Source organism: Pseudopodoces humilis, chromosome 9, assembly GCF_049639895.1.
Source record: "Pseudopodoces humilis isolate 2021_Gansu_Grassland_sample_001 chromosome 9, ASM4963989v1, whole genome shotgun sequence".
Classification (NCBI taxonomy): Eukaryota; Metazoa; Chordata; class Aves; order Passeriformes; family Paridae; genus Pseudopodoces; species Pseudopodoces humilis.
The window spans coordinates 17,022,028-17,044,451 of NC_142208.1; the positions used below are offsets into that span (position 1 = coordinate 17,022,028).

The window sequence follows — 22,424 nt, forward strand, 5'->3', positions numbered from 1 at the left end:
GCCACAGGGAAGAAATCACAGCACACCCAAGAAGTGAAGAGTGAGTTTTACTTCAGTAACTGAGAGAAGAAGCTGTACAAAGGTTTTTTTCACCCCCCCCACCTCCCAAGCCACCTGGGGCAAGGGTGGATTTTTTTTTTTTTTTTTTTTTTTAATAGACTCAAAAGAGCAGAATAAAAAGTTTTGACACATTCGCAAAGTCAGTGCTGAAACCAGCCAGGGCCCAGGTGGCTGAGAACTGCACATGTACCAGCCCCTGGTCACAGCCCTTCACTGTGCCTGGACCCCTTTCTGGACAATCCTGCAGCCGTGCTCATCAGTTGCCCCTTGCTCTGGACAAGCATCCTTCAGTCCACTCTGGAGTGGTGAGGGCTGTCCGAGCCTGCCCCTCATTTTGGCAAGGAGGGAGCCTGTTGCTGAAGAAGCGGCTGCACCACTGCTGCTGCAGCACGAAGACTGCAGCATTGCAGACCAGGCTTTGCTGGCAGCCTCTGAGGCCCCAGCCATACATTGGAAAAGAGATGGGAAGAAAAGCTGGCTCGAGCCTGTGCTGGACCCATAGGGCAGGGGGACGCCCCTATATCAACCCTGGCTCCAGGGGTCACCATCCCACGGGGAGTACTTACACACTGCTGCCCACCAAGCCCTGGGTACGATGCTCACACCCAGGTTCCTGCAAATGGGGCCAAGCTGCCAGCAGTGGGGAGGAGGAAATGGGGGTCATGAAGCACCGGTGCATCAGCCTCCCATGCAGCCACATGTGCAGCAATGGGTGCTGCCATCTCAAGGCTGCCTCCTTAGTACTGAGAGCCACAGGGCTGTCACCCCGAAGGGTTGCTGGTGCTGAAGTGGAGCTGGGGAGCAGGCAGCAGCAGTACACACAGTAGCCCACGCTCAGCTTGCTGCAGGGTGAGGGCATGGGGAGCTGGATTGCCCCCTGAGTCCTTTTAAAAACATCTTTCCCCCAGAGTGCAGTGCCTACAAGATATGGCTGGGTTTATGTTTTTTTTTTCTTTTTAAACAGTTCCCAAAAAGCATCAAAAGTAGCCCCGCAAAAAAAACCTCCCTGGTGGTCAGCTCAGTCTGGTACTAAAAAGTGCAAAACTGTATCACAAAAACTGTTCAAAAGTTGTAAGAAAGCGGGGAGGGTGCAGAGGTGATTGAGGTGGCAGGGAAGGGAGCAGGTGCTATTGTCCTGGCTTCCCTGGCCACCAGCCCCAGGAGAGGGGACAGTCTACGGCTGGCCCCCTCCCAAATACCCCCATGGCACAATGGAGCTGGAGAAGCGGCCGCTGGCTTTGTTTTGCTGCATTTGTCTTTTTTTGTTTTTTTTAAGCCATTGAAGAATTGAGCCCAGCGGGTAGGTTTCAGTTGTTCCCTCTCCCCAGGGCAGCAAGAGTAGGTCCTGCATCCAAGTGCAAGGACAAGGAGGGACAGGAACAAGTCTGATGGGGCCAGGCAGCTCCTGCAGGCAAGGACTGGGGACCGTCCTGCTCTGCCACTGTCTCCGGTGGAGGGGCCATGGCCCTGCATGGCTGGTGCTGGCGGCTGCAGAAGGGCTGTTACCCCCTCCAGCTCGTGCCACAGACAGATGGACACATGCAGGGTCTCGGCAGGCACACGGCCTCCACCCCCGTGCCGGGGGAACAGGAACAGAGCTGCAGTGCAGGCAGCTGAGGCCCCGCACTTACGATTTCTGGGGGTGGCCAGGGGGCTGGCGGCCAGCGCGCTCTGAGATGTTGCGCTTCACCTTGGTGGTCGTGCTGGAGGGCTCTGCGTTGAGTGAGGGGCTGGAGCGGGACTTTTTCAGGCCATCGTCCTCCCCACCCGCTGTGTCAAAGAGGGTGGACTCAAATGCTGCCAGGTCCTCGGAGCCAGCCTTCAGCTTGGCCCGCAGCAGCATGGCATAGGTGCCATAGCGGGATTTCTGAGGAGCACAGTGCAGCAGAGAGAGAGGTTGGCAAGCTGGGTACTGTCCTATAGCCAGCATCCCTGCAGGGGGGGATGCTCATGGTCCCTCCAACCCAGCCAGCATCCCGGGGCAGAGGAACGCTCGTGGTCCTAGACCACGGCAGTGGCAGTGTAATTCAGCTGATGGGATGGGTTGATCCCATCACTGAGGATGGCTAAACAGGTAGGGGCAGAGGGCCTGAGGGCAGAGGGGGGAATCTTCCAGCTCACCTCAAATTCCAGGTACTCTTCTTTCTGCTTTAGCTCCTCGTACTCCTTGCCTTTCACCTTCTTCTCAGGCAGTGAGGAACGATGCTCCAGCAGCTCTGCTGACATTGTCTTGAACTTGGTCTCATGGTTCTTCACCTGCTCCTCCTGGGGAATGGTGGCACCGTATCACTGCCCTGCTCTGTACCCCTGGTAGTGTGAGCTGGCCAGGGACAGAACAGGTTTTTCCCCTTCTAGAAGCAGCCAGGATCTCAGCTTCTGCTGCTGGGTTTGATTTTTTTTTTAAAATCACAAAATCACAAGCTCTTGGGGGCAATCCGGTCTCACCTCATAGAGGGGCTGACTGCAGTCTTAAAGCAGAAGAATTTAATCCCTCTAAAACTAGGCTGGTGTTTTTTTAAATCCTTTCTGCTCTATGAATAACTGCCCTGGTATGCACGAGTGCCAGCTAATCCCCCCAGTCATTTGCCTTTCAAGGTCCCTGGCAGGACCTTTCAAGCCATGATGTGGGACCACTTTCTCCTCCATGGTCTGCCCATCATCTGACTCCAGCCCCACTGCCAGAAACAAGACCTAACTGCCCCCAGACTCAGTACCCCTTTTCTCTGTCTCCCCCTTGGCCCTTCACCTCACCAGGGAGGCAGCTGGGCGCATGGCACCATGCAGATCCCTCCACAGGAGAATGTGCCACTGGCAGATCTGGGGGTTTGTCCCAGGCTCACCACTGCCCCCACGCTGTGGCCCACCTGAGACAGCCTGGTGCAGGAGCTGGGCAGCAGTGGGCGGCTGAACTTCTTCTGGGAGCCGATGGCTGCGGGGAAGGGGGGCGCAGAGAACATGGCTGCCACCACATTGATGCGCGTGATCCACGAGTGCATCTGTTCCGGGTTCCTGGGAAAAAAGGCCAAAATACAGATGTCTTTGTCAAAGACAGAAGGATCTGCTCTGCAGACAAGGTCTGAGCCCCCCAGGCCAGCCATGGCATCTGGGACTCTACCCACAGCTAACCTGAGCGCAGCAGGGTAAGAAGAAGAGGAACCAGGCAGAACTCAGCACTGACACCAGGTTCCTCTCCTTCCAGAAAGGGCCAGGACAGGAGAGAGCAAGGTGGCCCTAAGCCCGATCCCATGCTACACTCAATTCAGGGGAGCTCCTGTGCCCCAGCATGGGGCCCTTCCAGGGATCCTGAAGGACTCACTGTGCTTGGAAAAGGAAGACCCTCCAGTCAGCTGTCCTGAGGTAGAAGACATTGGGTCGCTTGCTGTAGTCAGATGCCCGTGTGGCAAGCGAATGGTGGATGCTAATAGCATTCTTCAGTTCCTCTTCTGCCAGTGCCTTCCCTGGCTTATACTCCTCCTGCAAATCATGGGGTGTTTCAGAGCCAGCTCAGGGATGCACCCCACCGTGAGTCAGCTCTATGAGGTTTCAGGAACTGCAGACTAGTGCTGGCTGTGGCAAGGCTTGGAGATCACCCTCCACCAGGCAGCTGCAGACTCTGCTTCCAGCTCACGCTATACTCCTGGAGAAAGGCTGCAAAACCCAGGCACATAGGCTTGGCAACAGCACAGGGGGCTGATCCCCACTGCCCCTAGTTCCCTGTGTGTGCCTGCAGGGAACTGGATGTACAGCCCAACCCTCCACTCAGAGGAAAGACTCCGGTGCCCCTCTCTTCCCAGCCAAGCCCCCTGCACACAGCACTCTCAGTAGCGCCTTTCACTGTCCAAGCTGTACCAAGCACCAAACAGGGATGCCACCAGGTCCCCGAGCAACGGCTCAGGCACGCAGGGTGCTGAGTCTGCTTAGGCCAGGCTTTGCCATGCTGTGTGCTGCAGGCCCTCTCTCACTGCTGTGGAGACTGCTGTGACCCACTCTCTGGACGGGGGACAATCCCTCTCCCTGGTGTGGGTGGCCCTGCTGCCTACCTTCTGCAGGTAGAGAATCATTCCCTTCAGGATGGCGTGGAAGGGCTTCCAGCCGCGCTTCCCTCGGGGTGCTGCCGGGGAGGAGAGAGCAGCTCAGACATCAGCCTCAGAACTGAGCGGGGGGAAAAGCTCCCCCCCGGCCTCTTCCAGCCAGCCCTGCCACAACGCACGTCAGCCCACCCCCGGGACGGGCAGCAGCCAGCACTGTCCCTGCGCACCTGAGCCCGTGCAGGCCGCGTGGCTGGCAGATGGTGCTGCTGGCAGGGGGGCCGCTGCCGCCCCGCGGGGCCAGCGCTGTGCTGCGCTCCCCCGGCCCCCCCTGCGCTCCCCGCCTCGCTGCTTGTGCTCGGCTTCGCCACTGCCTCCGTGCTCGGGCATGGGGACAAGGCAGAGCTGCCTGCCAGGTACTGCTGGCTTTGAAGGGCGGCTGCATCTAATCACATCCAGGCAGCATTAGACGGCCAGGGCTTAGGAGAGATTTCATGGGGAATATGGTGAACGTGCCTGGCAGTGCCCAACCAGCTGCAGCCCGCTGTGTGCCTCGTCTATCACACCACAGGACACTTCCCTTCATCCACACGATCCTGTGGCAGGGCTGCAACCCCCAGAGACCCCACCCCACCACCCTGCCTGCCCCTTCCCCAGCGCTGCGGGGAAGGAGAGGCTTTCCAGCTCCCCAGCCTGAGGGCTGAATTATGCCTGGCACAGCCAGCCAGCCAGAGCACTGATGCTGAAGGCTGGCATGAAACTACAGATGGATGTCACCTAGTGACTCCCGCCCTGCTTCCCATTCAGTTCTGGAGTTCACTGGTGCCCCAGGTACCCCCCATGGGCTCCCCAGGTACCTACTTTTCTTGCAGTCGGGATCGGCGTGGATCTTGCGGACTAACAGCCCGTGCTTGTAAGTGGCAATGCTGGAGTCCTGGGAAAAGTCCAGAAACGGGTTACTGCAGCTGCTGATGCGCTTGATGGACTTTGGGTTGGGATCTGCCAGCTCCGAGAGGGACTTTCTCAGCTCCTCCTCATCTCTGCCAATCAGATTTGGGTGGGGAAAGAGTTTGTTACCTTTCTGGGGACAGCAAATACCAAGTTCCCCACTGGTCAGTGCCGCTTTTAGGCCTGGCTTCTGAAAGGGAAGACAGGAGCAGCAGGCCAGAATGAGCAGTCTTCCATCAGCACTGGTGAGCATCCCAAACCCAGCCTTGCCTGTGTACCTGTCTGTCTAGACAGCTGAGGTGCTACCTGGTCTCTCGAAAGACAAGGCACTGGACTTTTGCTGCTAATTCAGGTGGGACCCCTGCCCGTCCCACGGAGTGAGAAGGTTTTTTTGGGCAGGGGTGCAACAGATGCCAGCCAGGCTGATGAGCCAGGAGTGACGGAGGAGCAGTACCCCAAGGCCTGGCACTACCACAGCCCTCCAGCCATGGCATACAGGCTCCAGCTGGCAGGAAGGAGGGTATAGAATGGACCGCCCCCACAAGGAGAGACCCAGGCTCTGGTCCCCACATTTTAAGGGTGTCAGCGAGACCACAGGGCCCAGAGCCAGAGGCAAAGGGGTGCAGGGACACTGTGATGGGAAGGCCTTGGGCAGTACCATCCAAGGGCAGGAGCAGGTGTGGGCAGGATGTAGGCAGCCCATTTCCACTGGGTCACAGCCCCTCACTCTGGGCAGGCTGCACCCATGCCACTCCCCTCCACCTGCAGGAAGATGTGGGAGCCCAGAGCTGCTGCCTCCCCACTCCCTCAGCCGCTTGCTGCTAATTAAACCCCTCAGCATCTGCCGGCGTCTCCATGGCAGCGGTCGAGCGCATCGCTCAGCGCTGGGTAGCACCGGGCTGATTAATCCCTGCAGCGCAGGCGCTGCCGCTCCTGCTGCTGGAGATGGCAGCTGTGGGTGAGGGTGCAGGCACCCTATTGGGGCCAGGGCACAGCCACAGCACCTCCAGAGCCTGTCTATTCCCATCCCAGGCACAGCCACCAAGGCAAAAACCCAGGCCAAAGCTGCAAGAAGCCACTCTCAGGTGGCTTTCCCCCAGCACACCGGAGTGCTGAGGGCAGCCAGGGGTACATTGCCCAGCCCAGCCCATCCCAAGCTCCCTCTCCTTCCCTCATCCTCACAGGGGACCTGCCCTGCAGCATCATGGTTTGTGCAGTCTCTGGGGCTGGGTGGATTCAGTGCTGTGCAGCAGCATCCCCCACAGGGGTACTTACATGGCCCACTGCAGCTTCTCGTTCTTGATGGAGCCGTACAGTGCCTGCAGAGAGAGAGAAGAGTGGGGGGGTCAGCAGGAGAGTGGTGCCAGGCTGGGGGTCTGCTCTGGGGAACAGAGGAAGCACGCCAGACTGGCTCAGGGACCCTGGAGGCTCAGAGTGTTCCAGTCCAGCCCTGTCCTGGCTAGGCTAGCCAGTTGACCTCGATTTAAGGTTACAGACACCTTGTCCTGAGGACCATGGGATCTGCAAGCCCCCCAAACCCCAAAGAAATGCTGGGGATGGCCCTGACATTTTTCCTTCTCCTACTCTTTGTCTCTACCTGCCTGTGACAGTACCACAGTGTTAGCAGTGTAATGGTGAGGCACAGCTAACATTTCCAAGTGCTTGGGAGAGCTGTTTCTCCCTGTTCCAAGGTGTTCCAGGCCAGTAAAAATGACAGCCTTCAGGAGGCCTGAGCCTAAGGAGAGCAAGCTTTTGGGACAGACTTCATTGGTGCATGCCGTCACCCCACTCAGTGGAACCTCAGCCTCCCCCAGGGCCTCCAGAAGCTCCCTGTCACAAGAGACCACAGCCATCAACTTCACTGCAGTCAGCCACCCAGCCTGAGCTGGCAGAGGCCAGCTTGTGGCAGGACCCAGCACACTCCAGCAATGCATTGCTCCCAGAGGAGCACACTTTGTGAGAGACTTCAGCATGGTGCTTGCCCTGAACTGGCAGAGACCCTGGCATGCTGTCCTTTATGACGCCCTCAGAGGACCTTGTCCTCTTGGCTGGTCAAGGCAGGTGCTTGGAGTGGCTGTGGCCTGTCTCTACCCCATCCCCAGCACCCCCAAACACCACCCATCTGAGCAAGGCAGGGTCTGCTGCCTGTATTTCTACACAGGAACAAGCTAAGCCTGCCTGCAGCAGGACACTCAAGGGCCCCGCTCCCAAGCGTTTGTCCGGTTTGAGCTCGGTGCAAGCCAGCAGTGCTCAGCACAGCTCTGCAGTCAGGGAGGCTCCAGAGACGGTTTCAATACATTGCTCACAGAGGACTTCAGAGCAAGATCTGGAAGGCATCATCCATGGAGGGAAATAATAGAGTCTTGCACAGGCTGTTCATGCAGCTGTCAACATCCATCACTGGGCCGGAGACTGCTGCTGAGAAATCTTGCTGGTGGCTGAGAAAGAACAGCTGGAGGCGTGCAGGGGCCCAGCAATGCTGGCCAGCAGACAGGCCCCAGCGGTGTCTGGGGAAGGGACATCCATCACTCCCAAGAGGCGCAGCAGCCAGGATGGAGCAGGAACCCAGCTCCTTCCACACTTTTCCCTCGGGGAAATGCTGGCATAGCACCAGCTTGTTTCTCAGAGGAGGGAAAGGATTGTCTCAATCTAGCAGGCAGAAAGTAGGGTTCAGTTCTCTCTGGGGAAGACAGGAGACCTATAAAGAGGTAATGGCTTCAGAGCCTGAGAGAAGATTTGTTCCCAGACCCATTCATACAGTCCCAGTGCCAGAGGGGCAGGATGCTAACTTGTGAGCAGGAGGTACCCACCAGTGGGCTGGTAGCAAGGCAGCCAGAGGACAAAGAGACTTAAAGAAGAATCTGTGAGGAAAAAAGCAGTCCAAAGCCCTGCAGAACATAATCTGGGAGCAGAGCAGGGGGATAAGCAGGATCTCAGAGCAATGTAGATGATAAGGAGTCACTATGGGAAATAGAAGGGAAGGGATCTTACTGCCGAGGATGCAGCTGAAAAATGCTGAGAACCAACAGACACAAAAAGGAGACTAAGAAAAAATGGCACAGAGTAGTAGGCACGGGGGCCGGCAGAAAAGCACCTCAGAAAGAGCAGGCAGAATGGCACACGTGCCTTGGCTTCCATCTGACTCATTGGTGATACACAGAAGTGTCAGCTCCCTGCCCCAAGGAAGGGAGATGTGAGCCAGCTGAGCAGGGATTTTGGAGGGCTGGAGAGGACCCCCGCCCCGTGCAGGGCTTGTGGGAGGATTGCTGCAAAATGGTGAGTGAATGAGCCAATAGAAGAAGGTGCTCGAGGAGTAATTCAGGATGGCACAGTGCTGGATAACAGCCTGGCAGAGAGTACTGCGTTACAAAAACCTGGGCTCTGGGATTCTCGGTGAGTACTTCAAAGGCTGAACTGCCTTATGGCTTCAAAAGACTCCAGCTGCCCTGCTACAAGCCCCAACAGCATCCCACCAAGCCCATTACCAGCAGGGGCTGCCAAGTACCCCTCCTCAGAGATGAAGCAAGGGCTGCTCAACACGCCTGTGCAAGCAGACGGAGAGGCAAACAGGGAAACTGTGGGACTGAGAGGGCAACACAAAGCTTTACATCTACACTTAAAACCTGCCAAAATTCTGCTTGGCTAAACACCAGCCCCAACCAAGAGCAATCTCAGGTACAAAGCTGGTGGACTCAGCCCAAGTCCTAGCTGAGGAAATGCATTCCAGCCACAAAGCCCACCCTGCTGTTCTGGTCCTGTAGCAGAGCCACTGCCTGTCAGTCCACAAAATTCTGGGCTCTTTGGTGCGCAGATCGTTTCTGCTGGGGAAGCGCAGGTGACGCAGGTTCCTGAAGCCTAACTCACGATCATGTCAGCAGAGACCAGAAACACTAGATTCATCGCTCAGCAGGTCCCTCTCTCCAGACTTTCTTTGCTCTGTGGATTCATTTCCCCTGGGCCAAAAGTACAGCAACTCTTTGGCATTTCTGAGCTTGTAAGTACTACCCAAGAGAAAGCCGGGCACTGGCCACATGCCACTATGGATGACGACCCCAAGCATGGATGGGGTTTTTTGCCATCGCTGGGTTATGAGCTCACTGTTGCAGCATGCCAGGCCAATCAGCCAGCTCTGCCCTAGACATGCGCAATGCTGAAGAGACCTAGGAATGTATTGTCCCAGTGGGATTTCTAACTGAATCAACATCTTTCTTTGGTGCTTTCCCTCCCAAAAACAGGCTGAGAGGCTCTCCATGAGTCCTGCTCTACCAAACATCTCAAGGACAGTTGAGAGGCTGCACTAGCAAAAGGCAGGTGGCTCTGTTGTTCTAGCCCAGCCATAGGGCCAGCCCTGCTGAGGACAGCCTACGTAAGCAGAGTAGGGAGAAGACACCCACCCTCAGCTCCTCAGCTCAGATCAGACCAGAGGCAAGATCCAGTGATAGTCTGTGGAGCTGAGCAACAAGCTGGCCTGAACACAGCTTTGGTACGGGACTGTACTGATGGCTGAAGCCCAGTGTTCAAATAAGAGGTGAAGGTTGAGGCAGGGATTTCAGCATCCAGATGAGGGTTTTAACCCTTTCTGGAGTGCCTCATTTATGCATCAGAACTCTTATAGACACATCCCCTTTCCAGTCTGCTAGTTCCTCTGCTAAACACGGTGCTCAGCTCTCCATGCAGCAAGATGCTCTGTGCATATCAAGGCCCCCCTTCCTCTTGTCAGCCCTCTGACCAGCCATGGGTTTATGATATTCTTGACAGGCTTTCCAGCCACCAAGCACCCTCCCTGCAGTCATTCTACTTCTCTCTTTGACTGACAGCATTTAAATATGAAAGCTCAATTACTGTCTGTCCCCAACTTTTCCTTAGCAAAATATCTTTGCTACACCCAGCCACAAAGCTCTGTGAGGTCCCCAGGCACACAGATGTCCCAGCTTCACAGATCCAAACAGTAGGATCAGACCAGGGCTGTATGTCAGATGGAACTGTACCCATGTCAGGTCCTTAATTCACCTTGGCAGCCCCGCACCCCTTCCCGTACCTCCTGCACCTCCACAGCAAGCACAACCCATGCTATGCTCAAGAACAACTCATCACCTGGCACACACCAGCCCTGCTGCGTACACTGCCGTGTCCCTCCCTCCCTCCCCTCTGTTGCAGGGGGCTCCTGTGTGCATACGGAACAGACTGACTTGGGGACAGACTTTTTTTCCCTGTAGAATGGGCTGCCACGGGGACAATGTCCTGTGCATCACCTTCCACCCTGCTGCAGTCATGGGTGGCAGCAGGCGACAGCTACCCATCCCGGACCCACACTTTTGACTCAGTAACATTGTTGGCTGCATCAGCCTCTTTCAAAATATTTAAACCACTCCTTGCCCAGGCAACTATCACCCCCAGGACAGCGGGCCCTTCCCAGCGCAGCCCCACAGCGCGGGAAGCAGCGACCGAGCATCTCCCAACTGCATGTTGCCATCCGAGTGCGTCACAACTTAATGCTGCCCCCAGACCGTACTGCGCTATGACAGCACCGCGGCTTGGCGCGGCCCCGATGGCCCCGCCGGGCTGCTTCTGGCCACGGGGGCAGCCCAAGTAGCTCTGGGGTAACCCTGACTGCTCTGCCCCAGCCTGCCCTACGAGGAGGGGGCCGGTATGGGCTCTTCTCCCGCTACTACACCGGAGGCAGGTACCCGACCGAGGTACGACGCGCCCAGAGACAGTCTGTTCGCTTCTTCCCACCTAGGACAGATGCGCACCAGCCTTACACCTCCAAAACGGATAGCGGCTCACAGAGAGCAAGCTCCTGGCAGTAAAAAGCCCTTTTTTGTCCAGGCAGCCACTCCTTTCCTCTCAAACTCTGCTCGGCTGAGAGCCGGACTGCGGCGCTACCCCTCCGCGTTGCCTTGCGGGTCTCCCCGATGCTCAGGGGAGCGCCGGTCTGCCCTGGCTGGGCTGGACAGGGCACGGCGCAGCGCAACCCTTGGCAGAGAGCCCGCAGAGCCTGTCACTTATGCTAAGCCGTAGGGCAGGTCCCAGCGGTACGGCTCTGTCCTGGATTCCTCTCGCAGCGATGTTTTCGAGCAAGCACTGCTGCCAAACCACGGTAAGCGGCGCAATGTCACCCAGGTCTTGCCGCGCTCCCGCCACCCCCGTGATCGGGGTGGGATGGCGGGGGGAGAAATCCAGAGCTGGGGACGGGGACTCTCGGGCCGAAGGGGCATGGTGTATGCTCCGCAGAAAGCAGGCAGGAGAGAGAGAGAGATGGGGCTCGCTACATCCGTACCGGGGCTGAGGCTTTTGCGGGGGGCACGTTCACCCTCCCATGTCCCCGGCGGGGCGCAGGGCGCTGCGCATCCCCCCGCGGCGGCCCCCGCTCCCTTAACCCGCCGCTTACCGGCTTCTTCTTGCGGCGGCTCTGGATGCGGCTGACCACCAGGTCGGTGTAGAGCACCGGCTTGAGGGTACGGGAGCGCTGGGGCCAGCCGTAGCAGAAGGTCTCCACGCCGCGGTAGTTGCGCCCGTAGCGCACCGAGCACATGGAGCGGGACCGCATGCGCCCCGCGCTGCTGTTGATGCTGTTGACTCCGATCATCCTGCCGCCGGCGGCGGGGGGGCGGCGGGGCGCCCGGCGCGGAGCCCGCCGGCCCTGCCGTGCCCGGCCCTGCCGTGCCTGCCGCGGCCGCTCTGCCGCCGCCTGTTGAAGCGGGGCCGGGCCGGCCCGGGCGGCGGCCCCCGACAGAGGCGGGGCGGCCCCGCCCCGCCCCGCCCGCCACAGCCAATGGCGGGGCCCGACCGGGCAGAGCCGCGCCGAGCGGCCGGAGGAGGGCATCCCACCTGGATCATCCCACCTGGATCATCCCACCATCCCACCTGGGGGACAGCACCCCTGACGCTGATGCCACACGGGTGGCGCCAGCTGGCCGCCCCTGCCTCCTTCCCGCGGAGAGTGGGAGCAGGTGGCTGTGCCCTCCTGATGGGGCCACGGCTGTGACACCTCCCGAGTTCCAGGGGCCAGGTGGCACCTCCACTCGCTTCCAGCTGGGGAGGCTTCAGAGCTGCTGCTGCAGCCCGGCCCACACAGGGACTTAAAAAGCCGGCAGGAGATGCGCCCAGTGGAGATACGCTCAGACTTTCCATCTTCAGTGCCCACCCCACACTTAAGCCTCTTGCCTGTCCCTCCCAGGTCAGGCCGGAAACAGCAGTAGCTACAGTCACCCAGCTGGTTAAGGGCAGGACAAAGATGCTTCAGGCAGCTGCTCCTGTGAAGAAGCAAAGAGCTGGGCATCCTTGCAGAAAGCACGAGGATCGATGCGTATTAGGCTTGACTGAGCAGGAGATGCAGCCGGTGGAGAGGGGGAAATTTTCCACTCTGTCCTAACTGCTCGGCATACTGATCATTTGGCACAACTTGTAGAGAAGGGGTATGGATGTCTGGTACATCAGATATACTGGGCTGCCCCTGAGGCCCGGGGGAGCCATGGGAGACAGGGGCAGGGCAGCCTATCCCTCCCAGGGGAAACAAGCAAAAAAAAAAAAAAAAATAGCCCGGGGGATTAGACTGAGCAAGCGTTCCTGTGATTATAGCTCAGAGGTGGGAGCCAGGGCTTTCTTCCCACATTGCTAATCACTTACCCAGCACTCTGAGCGTCTGAGCCCTGCTGTTGTGCCTCCAAGCTGGAAGGTGGGGGCCCATCCTACTTTCCTCCCCCGAGGACCCGACTGCATTGTCAGGCTTAATTCATTAACATCTGTGACGTGCTCCAGGCTCCTAGGCTGGAAGGCAGCACAGATTTGGCTCACTCCTGCAATTGCTAAGCAGTGCTGGTGAGAAATGGGGCCCGATTTGGCCCTACTGTTGTTTCTGCCGGCCAGTGAAGCACAAGGTTAAGCTAAAAGAGTAAGGAAGATGGGGACGAGCTAAGGCTCCACAAAGTGATCAATCATATAAAGGTCAAATCCACATCTGAAATGTAACAGACGATCCGCAATGGTGAGTGAAATCCCAGGGGGCCTGGGCTGGAACCACGCTGTCAAGAGAAAAGCAACATCTCAAGAGCTAACCAAAATATCGCCAGCTTCAAGGATGTCCTGCTTCCACCTCCTTCCTTGTTGCATGGGCAGCTGCAGTCATATGGCCTAAGGAGCTCAGGTCCAAGCCTGCAGATGTGGGCATCTGCAGGCACAGCATTATATGGGTTCTTATATCCCCAGCAGGGCTCCATGCCTGATCAGGGGGACATCTCAGCTGGAGAACTGGGCAGCCCTGTCTGCAGGGTACAGTCCTCCAGGGGAGCTTTCAGAGACAGAGGAAAGGGCTTCCAGCAGCAGTGCTGGTAAGGTAGCACTACCTTGGTTCCAGCAGCAGTGCTGTGCAGGGCATAGTGAAGCACTGGCAGTGAGGGGGATGTGATGCTCAGCTGTGAAAGCTCTTCAAGTGTTTTCATTGCTTCTGCATAAAACTGGGACTGTTTACATGTATTATCTAGTAGCAGATAAAGTTCTCGTCTGACTCAAGCTGCCACATGCTCTCAGGCATCATGCTGCGTTTATCTTGGGACTCCCTGAAGCCTTAGGAGTGCTCTGGTTCCTTGTGGGTCTATTCCTGATGCTGTCCTCAGAGTCACATGGGATGGTGGCCTTGTGCCCCTGCAGCCACCTAGGTCCTGCCCTACTGGCCCAGTTCTGTGGCAGTGAATGCTCTGGGTGAGAGCCACCTCCAGCCCTCCAGCTCTGAAGTCCATGGGCTAGCAGCCTGTGCTATCTACCCAGGAAGGCTTGGAAGAGTCCCCAGGACCTTTCTTCTGTGGTGCTGGCGCTGCCCAAGAGCGGGCCTAGAGCTTTGGGAAGCTCCTGTGAAGCCTGCCAGCCCTTGCCCTGCCATTCCCCTTAGGAAACGCGTGTGCTCCTGAAACGCTAAAATTAGCCAGCCAGCTGTGTGGCATGCTTGCACAGGAGCCTCAGTCCCCAAGCACAGCCTGCCAGCCAGGTCTGCCAAGGAGGAAGCATCCTGCTCAGGGTAACAGGGCGAAATGCAGGCTGACACAGGGAGGGCAGCAGGAGAGCCTTTCCCCATTTGTCTGTCCCTGAACCTGTGCAGAGACCACAAAGCATCAAGCAGACAAAAGCGGTGGGCAGAAGGGAAGGAGTGTCTTCTCTGGATGAGCTGGCTAAGGCTGCCCAGGAGAGGCACAAGATCCCCCCAGCACAAGCCCAACAGTACTTTCTCCATCTCAGCTGCCCCAGAAACCTACTCCCCCTTGCATGGGCAGGGGTTTCCAAAGTGGAGTGGTGCTTCAGGTGAAGAGCTGCAGCCCGCCCTGCCTGAGGTTCCTCACACTGTCTTTCACTCCCCCTCCCCAGCATGGCTCCTGTACAGAGGCGGCTGAAAAGCAGCGGTGGGAAGCACCGCAGCTGCAGAGGGAACAGGCCATTTTTAGCAGAGCAGCCTCCCAGCTGCTGGGCTGCCAGCAGAGCTGTGCTGCAGCACTGCAGCCTCCCTCCACTTCCTTACACCCAGCAAATGTCTTGGCCCCTGCCCGTGAGAGAAAGCCTGTAGCTTCATGGCACTTCCTCACTGTCCTATTTCCCTCTGTCTGGGATCTGATGTAGAAAATTCATCTCAGATGTTTGAACTGCTGGTGCTTTGAGGGGCTAAGTTTAATAGGGAAATGCCTCAAGTGTGGGCATCCAACCATATGGCAGTGTGGGTTGCAAAGGGGACCCACTGAGAAGTCTGTGAAGCTCAGATACTCCAAGGTGCAGCAGCACTGAAGGGCCAGGGTTCACATTTCATATGTTTCCATCCATTTTGTGTGCTTAAAGCCTTTTCTGGTGCTGGGTTTAAAATTAGAGGAGAATTTTTCCTGAGTAACTCCTTTTACTGGCGAAGTGTGGGCTGAGAGGGAGGACAGCCCTATTGAAAACTGCTGGTAACCCCTTAATGATGGGGTGAACGACACAGCCAGGAATAGACCCATAAAGGCTGAAAAGGGAGCTCAGCTTTTCATCCTCTGTTGCCTTTTTTCATCAACCACCTCCCCCCCGTTGTGGCTCCAGCACCCTGTGGGAACCCATCTTCCACATCACGAGTATTTGCCAATTGTAGCGCTTCACCAACAGGAGCAGTTTGTGCCCGGCAGACCCCACGGGAGCTAAGGCAATTCCCAGGGTCTGAGACGAGGAGACAGCAGCTCAGAAAACCCTCCTGAGAGCAGGCGATGCCAGAGGAGCGCAGCAGTCCAAGGCCAGAGGTGCTTCCTGAACACTGCTCTCCTTGACCAAGCCCCAAGGAACTGGGCCAGGGAGGGAGAAGGCAGGAGTCCCCCAGTCACACCAGTGTGGTGAGTTCCCAGCTCCGAGGTTTTGATCTCCAGCCCACTCTCCCCATCGTGATGCCTTGACCATGTCACCTCTGCCACCAGAGATAGCTCCAGTCCCAGGGCCTGGATGAAGTTTTGGGCCCCAGTGCTTCAGAGAGTCAGAAAGGGCTGAGTATCACAGGATTGATGCCACAAAGCCTCTGGCTGCAGCTGGGCAAACCAGCCCTAGTAAGCTGCCCCATGTGTGCTCCCTTGCCTGTAATACAGGCCCAGCAAGAGCAATGAGGGAATCAGAAACCCAGACAAAGCTCCAGTGTCCTGCTGGGGGAATGGAGCAGCCCATGTTTCCCTCAGCAAGGCAGGAGCACAACTGCAGGCTCAGGGACCATCACTGTTCTTGCATGTAAATGCATCTTGCATTCACAGCATCTCAGGTAGCCCTCCATGTCATCCAGCCCAAAACTCTCATTGGGCAGCCATAGAGAACAACCACATTTACCTTAAGCAGCTCCTTGGGGAAGTCAGTGCCTCCATTGAGTCCCTCCAAGTTGCCAATGAAGTCGGAGCAGGACATTCTCTTCCCAATGTTCTGGGGGAGTCAGGGGGAGAGAAACATCAGGATTACCTTTGGGACTGAGGTCATTGCTGGCTAGAGCAGGTCCCACAGCCCAGGAACAAACACCCCATCTTGGCAGAGGGGTGAGAGACCAGCCAGGTCTCTGGAAGACTGTTTGCAAGTATGAGGAAACTGCTGGCTTTGCAGAGACTCCAGAAGTTTTAAATAGCCTTTTTCAAAACTGTGTGCTCCCTGCTCCCAACAGCAGCTGGTTTTGGAGTCTCATTCCCACCTTCTTTTCCTGTTCAGTTTTCTTTTCTGTCCTCATTCTACCTCTACATCTTTCAGCTCGGCAAGTCTCCTTCAAAGCCCCGCTCTCTCCTTCATCAGCCCCTCCTCTAATTTAGCCTTTCTTGCCTCTCCTCACCAAATGCATTAGGGGTGACCAGCTCTTATGGGGCCAGAGTCCCATGCCTCCTGCTCATCTGACACTGTCTTCACTCTTCCCTGAGGACCTACAGTTTCAGTGTGGTGAGGTCAGACAGAGGACAGTCTGGAGCAATGGCAGTGGTAACTTACATGTCCATGCAGATCTGTGTTTAGTAGCATCAGGGCGCACGTGAGGGTGTGGGCTCCGTCTGCAGCACAAGCACAGGACAGGAATTAGAGCTCCCAGTCCAGCCCTGCAGCTGGTGCTCCAGTGCCTCAGCATCTCAGCAAGGCTATGGGGTCTCTGAGCCTCCAAGACAGTGCTGAGCCCCTCCTCCCACCCTGGACACAAGAGGACGCAGCAGTCACTGCAGTGCTGACAGCCTGCAGGTAAGCAGGTAGGAAGCTGCTGGTTCCAAACCTGAGCATACAAATTCCCTTCCAAGCCTGCTGCCCCTATAGTCAGGCAGTGATGCTGTAGCTAATCCAGCAGAGCTCCTAGCATGGCACAGCCCAAACCTCACCTGTCCTAGAGCCAGCCCAGAGCAGATCCAGAAGCAGACCCATTCTCTGTGAATGCACACAGAAGAGGTGTGAAGACATGAAATAGGACCAAGTGTGTGTCTGTGCTCATGAAATGCTAGGCACACAAGTTTTCTCACTTAGATATTCCCTAAACTGAGGGTCTGAGAGCTGGGGTCTATTTGGTAAGGAGTGTGCTAAGTGTGTCTCTTGTGCTAATCTGCTCAAGGTCAAAATTAAGAATGAGTTGAGCCCTAATTATGCATCATCCAACCAGAGCAGGCTTAAAAAAAAATAAAAATCTAAAGCATCTGTCATTTGAGGGAAATTACATACTGGGGCTATCTTCTAAGGCATCAGTATAGGCTCTCTGCCTGCTCTCTAGTTTCAGTTTGAGCACATTCACTGAGCTGACAAACACATAGGCTCCCCTGAAACACACACATGCACACACATGCACAGTTTCTTACCTTCTGAAGAGATGGCGTTGGGATTACACTCGTAGTAGCGCTGGGAAAAATGAGCCAGCACTCGCTCTCGCTCTTGTGTCTCTCCCATCAAGGCCAGCTCTTTTAGAAAGGACCTGGAAAAGCAGCAGCAGCGTTGGTCACACATAAAGCACACTGCAGTTTTTGCAACTCACCCTATACAGGAATGGAGCTGTGCTTTCTGGTTTTGAGACCTTCCTGTGTGCTGGATGAAGCCCTGCTTTTCACATCCTTCCCTCCCTCCAAACCCACTGTGGGACTCCTCCAAGCCCACAGCACCATATCCTGCTGGAACATCACAGAGACCTACAACCAATATCAGGAGCTACACTGGGAAAGGAGGTAGGTGTAGCAACAGAAGGATTTGAGTTCAAGACCTGGAAAGTCAGGCCTAGGTGACCCTGATTGTCATTCAACTGCACTGACTGCATTGAGTTAAGAGTGTTTTTTCTTTGTTGCATGGCTGAGAGACCATCTTGGAAATCACCCTCCTATTTAAGAGGGAAGAGGATCTCCAGGTGACAGCTATGGGGTCTGCTTACTCCTGCAGATCTCTGTGTGGCTGCAGAGGGCACAGTCTGTTGGGACCCCAGTCTGGTGGCCACCACACACACATGTACACACACCCAGTTCTGACCTGAGAGCCTGATCCAGACTCATCCCTGTGAACACGAAGAACTTCAGATATTCCCCTGCCACCATCCTGCTGAACTCATTGCTGAAACAGAAAAGGGGGAGGGTGAGAATGGGATCAACCAGGCTGTGGGGCACACAGGGGCTGGATGGATTCCAGGAGGCTGGGAGCTGCCCAGGTTTGCAAGAAGCCTGCCAAGGACAGAGACACCCCATGCTCCCATGAAACTCAGAGAAGTCACCCACAAATTCACTGGGAATACTGGGCATGTAAGAGAAAATGGAGAAGCAATAGAGGGAAGGGCCCACAAGAGGTCAGTCAGCCACCCCCATGCCCCAACACCTTACTGAAGTGTCCAAGATGCAGTCATGGTAGGAAGGTACGAAAAACTGGATGTCGTCTAGGTTTTTAGACCTTTAGAGGGAACAGCTGGTGCAAATGTACCAGTCACGAGGAATGGATTTGGAGGTCCTGCCAGCAGTTCCTTGCCAGCCTGGTGCCCCACAAGGGCAGCAGCTGCAGGTGCACTGCAGGTGCAAGTGAGCTCCTTGCAGAATGGAACATTCCTTCCAAATACCCACACGTACTTCTTCCCCAAGTGGCGAGCCACATCTGCTTTTTTAAAGCCATCCAGGTTGTAGAGCCTCTTGGCCAGGCGTTTGGCAGCCTCCAGGTCAGCCTTGTGTCCATTGGAAAGGGTGTCCGTGCTGCCCAGGGCCAGCTGCTCCACACTGTCCATCTCCGACTCTGAGTCTGAAACCAGCTGGCTCTGGGGGCGGTCGCTGCAATGGGAAGGGACACTCCACGTTAGCCTGCCTACAGATCCCCTCCTTGTTCAGCCTCTCAGGAAATGCTCCTCACCCTGCTTTGGAGACTAGCTACTCACTGCTGGGACCCAGGATGAACTGCACTGGTCAGAGACACTGAGGTCAGCTAAGGGAGGGTGTAGGAAGAGAGGTAGGGTGAAGGGACAGCACCAGCGACTGACTGGACCAAGGCACTCAAGCCAACATTCATACTGGATGCGGTAGGAAAAGACAACTACTCCAAAGTCCCCCACTTTGAACCTGTGAAACTGCATGTGTGGGCTTAGGCTCTGCCAAGCTCAGCTGTAGCAGAGACTTGGAGCAGAAACACGTGCACATCACATGCTGTCCTACAGCTCCGTACTCATTTTTTAATCTGGACAAACTTCTCATGCTGCTCTCAAGTGCAGTTTCTACCCAAGACAAGACAACTCTAATTCCTTTGTTCACCTCTGCCCACCCACTGATTTCAAAGCACTGCACAGACGGCAAAGCCGAGGCAGAGAACGTGAGGACGAAGGAAAACCCCCCTGGCTTCCCAGCTCACAGTGGAGTGCAGTCTTCTCCAGGCTGCCCATCAGCTCTCAGCCCACCACGCCTTAAATGGCCATGTTAGGAGATACTTTTGGCTTGGTCCCCAAAGCAATCTGACTCAGCTGTGCAGAAGTTATCCCAACCAAAAGCTGGTTGAATCTAATCAACAACAAATGTTAAGCAACTCTGACCTCGTCCAAATTTTCTGGCAGCCCTTACAATGTTCCAGTCTGATTTATTTTTAAAATACTCTAATTGAGTTTTAAGAGGCCTGCTCTCCTGAGCCAATTACCCAGACCAATCTCCTTGAGGCTCTGCTCTTTTCAAGAAGGACAAGCCTCCTCCTGCTCAGTGCCGCCTGTGCCAGGGGAGACAACACTGTGCCAGCTGCACAACACTGACAAGCTGCCCCATGCCTCGGGGGGTCTCTCAGGTGCCATCCTCTCCACCTTCCTGTCACCCCCAGCCAGCATGCAGCAGCAGACGCTGCTCTGCACTCAAGCCTGTGGGTCAGACACTTCCCTGATGAAAACTCCAACACTCTGCAAGTCCTTAGAGAGATGTGCTTTGCTCAGAACACTGCTGAACTCTGATGCCAGGAGGTGATTGTGGTAAGACCTGGATGAGTGGCTGAGACAGATCTGTGCCCACTTGGCTCCAGTCCTCCCCAGGGAGCCTATCCATCACTCCAACGCGCCCTGGTGGAAGCAGCCACGAGAGTGGTCATAGGGGCACCACGAGCTCACCAGGTCTGACTCCACCAGCTCTGGGGAGCTGGGCAGGCAGCCTCCAGCATCACTGTCCACATTGTGAGCGTACCCCATCCTGTGGGCAAATCTCCCTCCTGCCTAAAAGCTCTTCTCCTCCCAAAACAGCCACATCCAAAGGTGCTGCTGGCATCCTGATGCCTGGCTGTGCCTTCACTGTCTGGCAGGGTCAAAGCTGCTCTGAGGGGTGCCTGGCAGAACAGGCTGGGTGCTGCTGGGCCAGTGCTGGGCACACACCTGGGCCCTACTTCAGCTCCTTGTGTAGCTGGAGTCACTGTGACCTCAAACAAGGACAGAGGTCACAGGCTCTTTGATTCCCAGAGACAGAGGAGATTAATCCATCCCAGCAGCTGGCACCAGCCAGCCATGGGTCGTGGTGACTGCATTATTTTGCTAAAATCCTTATCTGTTATCACAAGGGCACAGGAACTAGTCCCCTTTGCAGCCCAGCAGTTCCAAGGGTGCTTTTCCAGCCACAGGCTGAGCTACAAAATGCAAAGCCACCCCTCCAACACTCCCCATGCTCTAACTGCATCTCCAGAGCAAGTTGCTGCTCAGTCACCCTCTCAAAATCTTTTAGTTCTTCTCTGCACCATCTCTAAAACTCCTGATATCCTTCTGGACCTGCCTGAGAGGTTGTCCTCCCTCACATGGCCAGTTCCTGGAGTATCCACAGACAAAACTAGAGCTCCAAATCTCCCCCCATGACCTCTCTTCCCAATCTATGATCCTCAGCTTTCCTACGTACTGCTGAGCATATGGGAATGGGGCTGTTTACAGAGTTTCTCTTGTCCTTCAATACCTGTACCTCCCTGCAGGGTCCCAACCTATGACTACAGTTCCTGCCTTGCTTCTTGCAATGGCCATGCAGGGATCTCAAACCTTGAGTCTCAAAGCAGCTCTACCAATGGAATCTGCTGCCCCCTCCCTCACCAAGTCCCAGTACTGATTCAGTGTTTTACAGCAAAGTATAACCTTGCTCTCAGGATGGGGCACTATTCAACCATACCATGAAATGGGTTTTTTTCTAGCACTCAAGCCACTCTCATGCAGTTACATATGGCCAGTCAGCCTCTGTAGGCTCAGTATGCCCCCTTTGTGGTACCTATTTGCCACCACTCAAAGCCCCGGTTGGTTTGGAGAACATGCAGCTTAAAGACAGAAAAACAAGAGCCCAATTCTCAAGTAAATGGAGAGCAGAGCAAGAGACGTGTTCCGTTCTGAGGTAATTGAGGTTATGCTAATTTTCTCACCAATGAGGTAATTGCAGGTCTAAGGGTGAGGGGTTTTGGTGTATTTAGTAAAGTGACATTTTAGTTTGGCTTGAAGAAACACTGAGACAATATTTTTCACATTAAATACACACTTAAGGAATAAAGATCAAATTTGATATTGTGCAAGTATCCCTGGTGTGCATGAAGTAAGTCATTCCTGAACAGATGCAGTGCTAGCTCATCCCTCTCCCTGCTGCCACCACTCACATCATTGGGAGCACAGGTCCCCCTGTCACCTCAGAAGTGTTTGCTGGAGCCCAGTGTGCTACAGTGAGGCACATCTGGGGGTCTCTGCAAGGAAGGCACGTGATCCAGCACAGGGCTTAGGGCTCACCCGGGGACAGAGGCTCTTCACTGACCACTTCCCACCCCAGATCAGCAGAAGGACTTGTGCTCCCTGACCTGGAAAGCTGCTGCAGAATCATGGTCCTGCTCAGAGCCACCATACCAAACACACTGCTTCTTCCAGGTCAGATGGTTCTCCAGGGCCAATATGTTCCTTCTCAGGGCCAAACACTCCTTTCCCAGAGCTGGATCATCATCTCACCGCAGTATTCCTCCTCTAGTTGACTGCCTGGTGCCCAGAAGCAGAGACCACAGCAACTTCCCTGGCTGCAATGCAGTGCGTCACTGCAGGAGTCCTGACATCCTTTCCACCTTGCCACCACCAACCAAGCTTACTTGGCACCATGTTCACTCGGTTTTCCAGCAACCATGAGTAAATTTTCTCTCCTGGAAGTGGAGCAGCAAGAAGGCACTTGTTCTGCAAAGCCAGGCCCAAGGGGTTGACCTCCACCTCCCAGATGCCAGCAGAGATGTATCTGCGTGGTGGGACCCTTCCTGCAGCAACAACCTGTTCCCCAGCAGCTGGGGTGTGCTCAGCTGAGCTTCTGGGCTGTTCAGGTTTGTCCTGACACAGTTCTATGCAAGACATCTGCTGTAGGAAACCCCAGACCTTTAAACACAATTCAAGTACCTTGTGCTCCCCACATGAGGCTGGTTTCATCCTACACCTGAAGGGACATGGCAAGGAGCTTGGTGCAAATGCACAAGGGACAGGTG

General features: G+C 55.8%; 1 protein-coding gene across 2 annotated transcripts in view; it reads right to left on the bottom strand.

The window, feature by feature from the left end:
* Window positions 1-29: 29 nt before the first annotated feature.
* PSD (pleckstrin and Sec7 domain containing) overlaps window positions 30-22,424 on the bottom strand; it is a 46,842-nt gene continuing 24,447 nt past the window's right edge. For both annotated transcript variants that reach the window (XM_088059324.1, XM_088059323.1), the window contains 12 exons: window positions 18,569-18,763; window positions 17,985-18,065; window positions 17,330-17,442; window positions 16,488-16,546; window positions 15,852-15,941; window positions 6,312-6,355; window positions 4,950-5,128; window positions 4,101-4,171; window positions 3,377-3,534; window positions 2,925-3,069; window positions 2,182-2,325; window positions 30-1,927 (listed from right to left, as the gene is read on the bottom strand). In XM_088059324.1, the coding sequence (XP_087915450.1) occupies window positions 1,688-1,927; window positions 2,182-2,325; window positions 2,925-3,069; window positions 3,377-3,534; window positions 4,101-4,171; window positions 4,950-5,128; window positions 6,312-6,355; window positions 15,852-15,941; window positions 16,488-16,546; window positions 17,330-17,442; window positions 17,985-18,065; window positions 18,569-18,763 (1,519 nt within the window). In that variant the 3' untranslated portion in view covers window positions 30-1,687. The remainder of the gene's footprint in view (window positions 1,928-2,181; window positions 2,326-2,924; window positions 3,070-3,376; window positions 3,535-4,100; window positions 4,172-4,949; window positions 5,129-6,311; window positions 6,356-15,851; window positions 15,942-16,487; window positions 16,547-17,329; window positions 17,443-17,984; window positions 18,066-18,568; window positions 18,764-22,424) is intronic.